At 47.2% G+C, this 6,790-nt stretch overlaps 1 protein-coding gene across 1 annotated transcript in view; it reads left to right on the forward strand.

The window, feature by feature from the left end:
• Positions 1–1,102: 1,102 nt before the first annotated feature.
• Lurap1 (leucine rich adaptor protein 1) overlaps positions 1,103–6,790 on the forward strand; it is a 9,088-nt gene continuing 3,400 nt past the window's right edge. Inside the window, exon 1 of the mRNA XM_028788356.1 lies at positions 1,103–1,416. Coding sequence (XP_028644189.1) covers positions 1,219–1,416 — 198 coding nt within the window. The 5' untranslated portion in view covers positions 1,103–1,218. The remainder of the gene's footprint in view (positions 1,417–6,790) is intronic.

The raw sequence follows: 6,790 nt of genomic DNA on the forward strand, positions 1-6,790 counted from the left end.
GGCTTAGCAGTTAAGAGCACATATTGCTCTTACAAGTAGGACCTGAGTTCAGTTCCCAACAGCTGTAGCAGATGGTTCACAATTTCTAGTAACTCCAGTTCTGGGAGATCTGAGACCTGCTTCTGACCTCTGTGTCCACACAGAGACACATAGATACACATGTAGTAAATTAATAAATAGAAATCTAGAATTATGAGTAGTTAAACATATACACAAATGAACAAACAAACAAAAAACTACAAAAAGAACAAACTGAAAGTGGGTTGCTTTTAGGAAGTAGGCCCAGAGCTGTGGAAGAGTAGAAGGAAGAAGTATTTTTTCATTGTAAAGCTTTTTGTAACGTTGCGCTGGAAATACTTGGATTAAAATCCCAAACAGAACAAAACATTTTCTTTCATTGCCCTTCTTTACCTACGAATTAAGTCCAAACAGCTTAGAAACATACCCGTGTCATTTGGTGTGGCCCTAAGAGCAGTAGCATGGCCATTCCCTGTAGCTTCTTAGAAATGCCAACTCTCGGGACTGGGGCTGGAGATGGCTCAGCAGGTAAGAGCACATAGGACTCTTAGAGAGGACCCGAGTTCAGTCCCTAGCACACATGGTGCATAGCTCACAACTGTAAGTCCAGTTTCCAGGGATCTGTTGCCGCCCCCCACCCACCGTGGCCTCTAGACACTTGTACCCATGTGTACATATCCCCACATGAACATACCACAAAATAATTGTAATTAAGATAAAAATTAATCTTTAAAATTAATCTTTAAAAAGGATTTAAATTCCTATGCTGGTAAGGCACTGGTAGGTGGGTCTTTGTGAGTTCAAAGCCGGTCCACTCTCCATAGCAAGTTCTAAGCTAGCCAGAACCACACAGTGAGACCCTCTCTATTGGGAAAAAAAAAAAAAAAAAAAAAAAAGAGCCAGGTTGTGGTGGCACCTTTAATCCCAGCAGAGGCAGGAGGATCTTCAGTTCCTTATCCAGGATTCGCATGCCTCCAGGGTTAGAGGTTGTGTGCGCACCACTCGGTACCTCGCTCCCCGAACTGCGCGGCTTTTCTGAGCGTTACGGCGCCCTCCTCCTGTTCCCCCACCCCACCCCACCCCACCCCCGGCGCGGGGCGGGCGGGGATCCACGGGTTTCGCTCGGCGTTCGTAGCAGAGAAGGGAGGACCCTTGGGAACCGGACCCTGGTCGCCCAGTCCTGTTCTAGCTTGGGCCCACATGGAGGGGACCGCGGAGTCCCAGACGCCTGACTTGCGAGACGTGGAGGGCAAGGTGGGCAGGAAGACGCCCGAAGGACTGCTCCGCGGGCTTCGAGGCGAGTGCGAGCTGGGAACCTCTGGGGATGTGCTGCTCCCGGGGGCGCCCAGCACCGTCCACGGCCTAGGGAACAAGATCATGGCGCTGAGGATGGAGCTGGTGAGTGTGGGTGCTACAGGCCACGGGGACGGGGACATTTGTAGGGGCAGGCTCAGGTTCCCGGAGTTGGGCTGGAGAAGAGCGTCCTTCCCGGATCAAGCCATACATCCTGGGTTGAAAGCCTAGTAAAGTGACGTCTCATTATTTGTCTCCCAAGGGTGAATGAAGGGTTGATAGGTCCTGAGAACTGGGAGTAGGAGGCACAGCTCTTGGAAGTTTTCCCTGCCCAATAATCGGGAGGAGAGAGGCACAAAAAAACTTAGTACAGCTCAAATTATTTCCATCGGCATCCGGGGCCACCAATTTCCTCAGATCCCTTTATAAGGCAACCGTTTTCATCCCCTTTCTCTGGCAAACAGGGGAAGAGGTTTGTTCCTAAGGCCCCAGGGTGTTCATGTCAGGATTCAGCAAAAAAGAGCCTTGATGAGGTAATAATACCTGCTGGAAACTGTCTGCACTGGGGCACACTAAAAACCGGTCGGTTTCCTAAGCATTCCACCATCACGCTAAGACCTTAATAGAAACATAGTAGCATCACAGTCCGAATTGATCCTTCATCTGGGACTCAGTCTTATGTATAGATTCCTAGGGTCTCTCTCTCTCTGTACCTTCTTGGGGAAAGGGGGAGTAAATAGCCACACCTCCCCACCCCCTTACCTGGAGCTGTTGGTCTAGATTCTGAGCCAAATGCGCAGCCGGGTCCCAGCGGGCTCCCCTGGGGCCCCGGTTCCGGTGAAAGAGATGAATTACACCTGCCACCACTTTGCAGCCAGTTCTGGAGAACTGAGAAATTGCCAGCTACTCATTGGCTCAGAACCAGAAGCCACACTGACTACGTCAGTTAACAAGTCTTCCTGGGGCCCCACTGTGTGGTGGGCACAACCTGTGTCAAGGAGATTTGGAAGGGTGGAAGGAAGGACATGGGACCTCGAAGGCCAGTCCAGGACTCACATTCTATGGTAAGAGAGGCTAAGAGAGGCTTCTGGACAGAGTGGTCAGAGAGGATCCCTGTGGGCAGGATCTGAATGCCAAGTGTGTATTTGGCCTTGAAGGTTGAAGTTGAGTGCCAAATTCTGCAGAGCAGGGCTGTGGCTGTATTCACCTCTGAAAGAGGTGCCTCTTTGTACAAATTGCTCATGGCATAAAGAGAGTTTACCTAGTTTGTCCTTTGAAAACTAAGGTGTTTTGTTTTGTTTTGTAGATGTGGGCTCACTCTGTAGCTCAGGCTTGGTCCCAACTCATATTCCCCTTATCTCAGCCTCTTGGGTGCTGGGATTATGGACATGTGCTATCATACCCAGCTAGAAATTAAATTATACTTAGAATATAAGCCATGTATTAACGTCCAGAATGGTACAAGGTGTTTTTCTTTTTAAAGAATTTTAAGAAACTTTATGTGTAGGAGTATTTTGCTGATGTGTATGTATGTACCACATGCATGCCTGTTGCCCATGGATATCAGAAAGAGCATCAAATCAACTGGAACTGGAATGAATTATGGATGGTCATGAGCCACTATGTGGGTACTGGGAACCTAACCTGGGTGCTCCTTGACTGCTGAACTCTCTCTCTCCAACCGTTCTTCTCCTTGGAGGTGCTGAGATTGAACCTAGGGCCTTTCACATGCTAGGGGAGTGCTCTGCCTTCCAGCTGTACCATCACTGCTAGGTGATGTCCCTTTCATGCTTGGCTCGATACATGGTATTTCATAGATGAAAGAATGAGCCGGGCAGTGGTGACGCACGCCTTTAATCCCAGCACTTGGGAGCCAGAGGCAGGTGGATTTCTGAGTTAGAGCCCGGTCTGGTCTACAGAGTGAGTTCCAGGACAGCCAGGGCTACACAGAGAAACCCTGTCTCTAAAAACAAAAAACAAAAAACAAAAAACAAACAAAAAACAAACAAAGAATGAGGTACAGAGAGGTTAAGCAGTTGCCCAAGGTCACTCAAAAAAGTAAAGATTTGAGCCAGATCATCTGACCACATTCATCATGAATGCTTCGTGCCAGATACGTTAAGCACACTTCATGTCATTGAAAAGAGAAAACTTTTTTTGTTTTTGTTTTTTTTTGTTGTTTTTTTGTTTGTTTGTTTTTCGAGACAGGGTTTCTCTGTGTAGTCCTGGCTGTCCTGGAACTCACTCTGTAGACCAGGCTGGCCTCGAACTCAGAAATCCGCCTGCCTCTGCCTCCCAAGTGCTGAGATTAAAGGCGTGCACCACCACTGCCGGGCAAGAGAAAACTTTTAAACACCCATGGGCTTGCTTCTCATATAGGGAACCCAGAGGCCAGCCTAACCTCTGACTTTCATTCTTTATAAACTTTCAGGAAGAACATTTAACTTCTGGTTTCATCTCTTAACTTTTGGCCCATCGGGCCTGGGGGTCTGAGGTTTCCCTTGAGGTGTACCAGAAGAGGGAGAAGATCTCCAGTCAGGCTCCTTTCTCCCTCAGGCTAGGATAGCATTAATTTCTTCTTGTACTCTGCTCTACCCTCTGGTTTACTGATGCACAGGGTAGGGCAGGAGGTTTGAGGCCAGGAAGGCAGAGCTGACCCAAGCCCTCTAATATCCTTCAGCTAAATATCCCTCGCCCTGCTCTCCTTGTGTAGGAGCAGAGGCTTGCCCTTCAGGCTAAGGTCAGCCTTGCTTTTGGCTTCCCACTCTTACTTTGTTTCCCTAGTTGAGTAAAGAGCCAGATTCTGAGATGTGTGGGAATGGCAAACAATGGCAATCTCCCAGTCCAGCCAAAGAGCTGTTGCTATGAGAAGCCACCTCCACAGAGCAGTTTGTGAAAACGCATTAGGCAAGGAATGAAGGAAAGGCATGAGTTCCAATCTTGTCTCTGCTTCTGATGTGTTTTGTTGTCCTAAGGAAGACCCTGTCTCTTCCTTACCTTTAGGGCTTTTTACCCTTTGGAAGAGGAAATAAAAGGGCAACTGTGGAACTAGACACCTGTTAAGAGCTTTTATTTTAGTGACAATATTTAATGCCAGCAGTCAGTTACCATGGATCTAGAAATTGGTCTTTAGGCTTTAACCTGAGGCCTGATTTGAGTTGAGCACAGAGGGAGCCCTGCTGTGGACACCTGGGCTTGGCAGAGTCTGATCTACTTATGGGGAAGAGAAGGAGCCTCCAGGGCATTGGGTGGCCTTTATTTATCTTCTGCTGTTTCCAAAAGATGGCATGAAATGAGTGTTTCTTTTTCTATCGAGAAAGCCTTCTGCTTCTATTCTGGGAGGTGATGCTGTCACAGTCAGGGAATCCCACTGTTGCAGGATTAAAGAATCTGGTGCTCAGATTGGTTTCCTAAGCAACACAGTACAACTCAGCCTCTGGAATCTTTTTTTTTTTTTTTTTTTTTGGTTTTTCGAGACAGGGTTTCTCTGTGTAGCCCTGGCTGTCCTGGAACTCACTCTGTAGACCAGGCTGGCCTCGAACTCAGAAATCCGCCTGCCTCTGCCTCCCAGCCTCTTGAATCTTGTGGACCAACAGAGAGATCAGATAATGAACGGGAGAGAATCACAAAATTGAACAAAAGGTACTCTGTGCAACCTTAGGCAGAGAATCTCAAATGAGCTGGGCAGGAACAGCTCTCAGGGAGCTGATGACTTGGGTTAGGGAAGGAGACAGACTGAGGCTTGTACAGGAAGATAAATGCTGTTGGGGGCTAGGGATGTGCTCAGATGTTGAGTGCTTGCTTGCCTTTCATACTGATGCTTGCTTGCCATTCATACTGAAAGCTCTGAGTTGAATCCTCAGCGCTACAGAAAACTGGGCGTGGCAGGGCATGCCTGTAATCCCAGTACTCTGGAGGTTAGGCAGCAGAGTCAAAGTTCAAGAAAAAAAAATGCTGGAATGGGGGCCTGCCTCCCTGAAGAGCTGACCTGGAGTGATGTGCTGTCAGGTGTTTGCCATTTAGAATTGGAGGCGGGTACATCCTTTAGTTGGAATGTTTTTCTCCACTGTCTGGTAAAGTACAGCCTAACCAGTCTTTTTTCTTTCTTCCTTCCTTCCTTTTCTTTCTTCCTTCCTTTTCTTTCTTCCTTCCTTTTCTTTTTTCTTTTCTTTCTTTTTTTTTTTTTTGGTTTTTCAAGACAGGGTTTCTCTGTGTAGTCCTGGTAGTCCTGGCTGTCCTGGAACTCACTCTGTAGACCAGGCTGTCCTCGAACTCAGAAATTCACCTGCTTCTGCCTCCCAAGTGCTGGGATTAAAGGCGTGCGCCACCACTGTCCAGCTGGCCTAACCAGTCTTAGCTCACATCTTTCATCTAGGTTTGGGTTATGGTCCTCCAGGTGAGCACAATTCTCTGTAGCAATTGTTTTCTCTACCGTTTGTCACATGGAATTTAAAAGTTACGCATATGTGTTGGCCACATATATGACTGGGGCCCACAGAAGTCATGAGAAGGCTTCAAATCTCTTGGAACTGGAGTTAAGGATTGTTATGAGACACCATGTGGGGGCTGGGAACTGAACTCAGGTCTTCAAGAACAGCAAGTGAAGTCAGGCATAGTGGCATACACTTTTAATCATATGGGAGGCAGAGGCAGGTGCCCTTACCTGCTAAACCACCTTGCTGGCCCTCCAAGTCCTTTTTAAAAATATCTTTCTAGCCGGGCAGTGGTGGCGCTCGCCTTTAACCCCAGCACTTGGGAGGCAGAGGCAGGCGGATTTCTGAGTTCGAGGCCAGCCTGGTCTACAGAGTGAGTTCCAGGACAGCCAGGGCTACACAGAGAAATCCTGTCTTGAAAAACCAAACCCCCCCACCCCCCAAAAAAAAAAGAAAAGAAAAAAAGAAAAACCAAACCAAACAAGAACAACAACAAAAACAATCAAAAAAACCCCCAACCTTTCTATTTTGAAATAGTTATCCAGAATGACTTTGAATTTGCAGTCTTGCCTCTACCTCTTCAGTAGCTGGGATTGCCAACTTGTGCCACCAGGCCTGCTTCTATATGAATCAGTTAAATTGGTTAAAACTTAAATCTAAACTTAAAAGCAATAATGTACCAGGTGTACTAGCTCACTCCTTTAATCCCAGGACTCAGAAGACAAGGGCAAACAGATAGATCTCTTACTTCCAGGAGACTAAATGGAGACCAGTGACCCCAAATCCCAAGAACTGGGATTTTGACCCTGAGCTTTGCCCAGCACTACTTCCCTCAAGCCTTGTGACCCAGTCTTCAGAGAACAGGGAATCAAGCCAGTACCTACTTGATTCCTCAGCTCCCACTTCTTTTTGGCCCAGACTGCTCCCCAGCTAACACCTTACTAGCTATCCTTTGGTTTCTAAGTCATGTTGCTGAGTCTGGATTGGTCTAATAGTTTACCTTTTTTTTTTTTTTTTTTTTTTTTTTTGTTTTTTGAGACAGGGTT

The sequence above is a fragment of the Grammomys surdaster genome, unplaced genomic scaffold (genome assembly GCF_004785775.1).
Source record: "Grammomys surdaster isolate TR1022 unplaced genomic scaffold, NIH_TR_1.0 100, whole genome shotgun sequence".
In the NCBI taxonomy this organism is placed as follows: Eukaryota; Metazoa; Chordata; class Mammalia; order Rodentia; family Muridae; genus Grammomys; species Grammomys surdaster.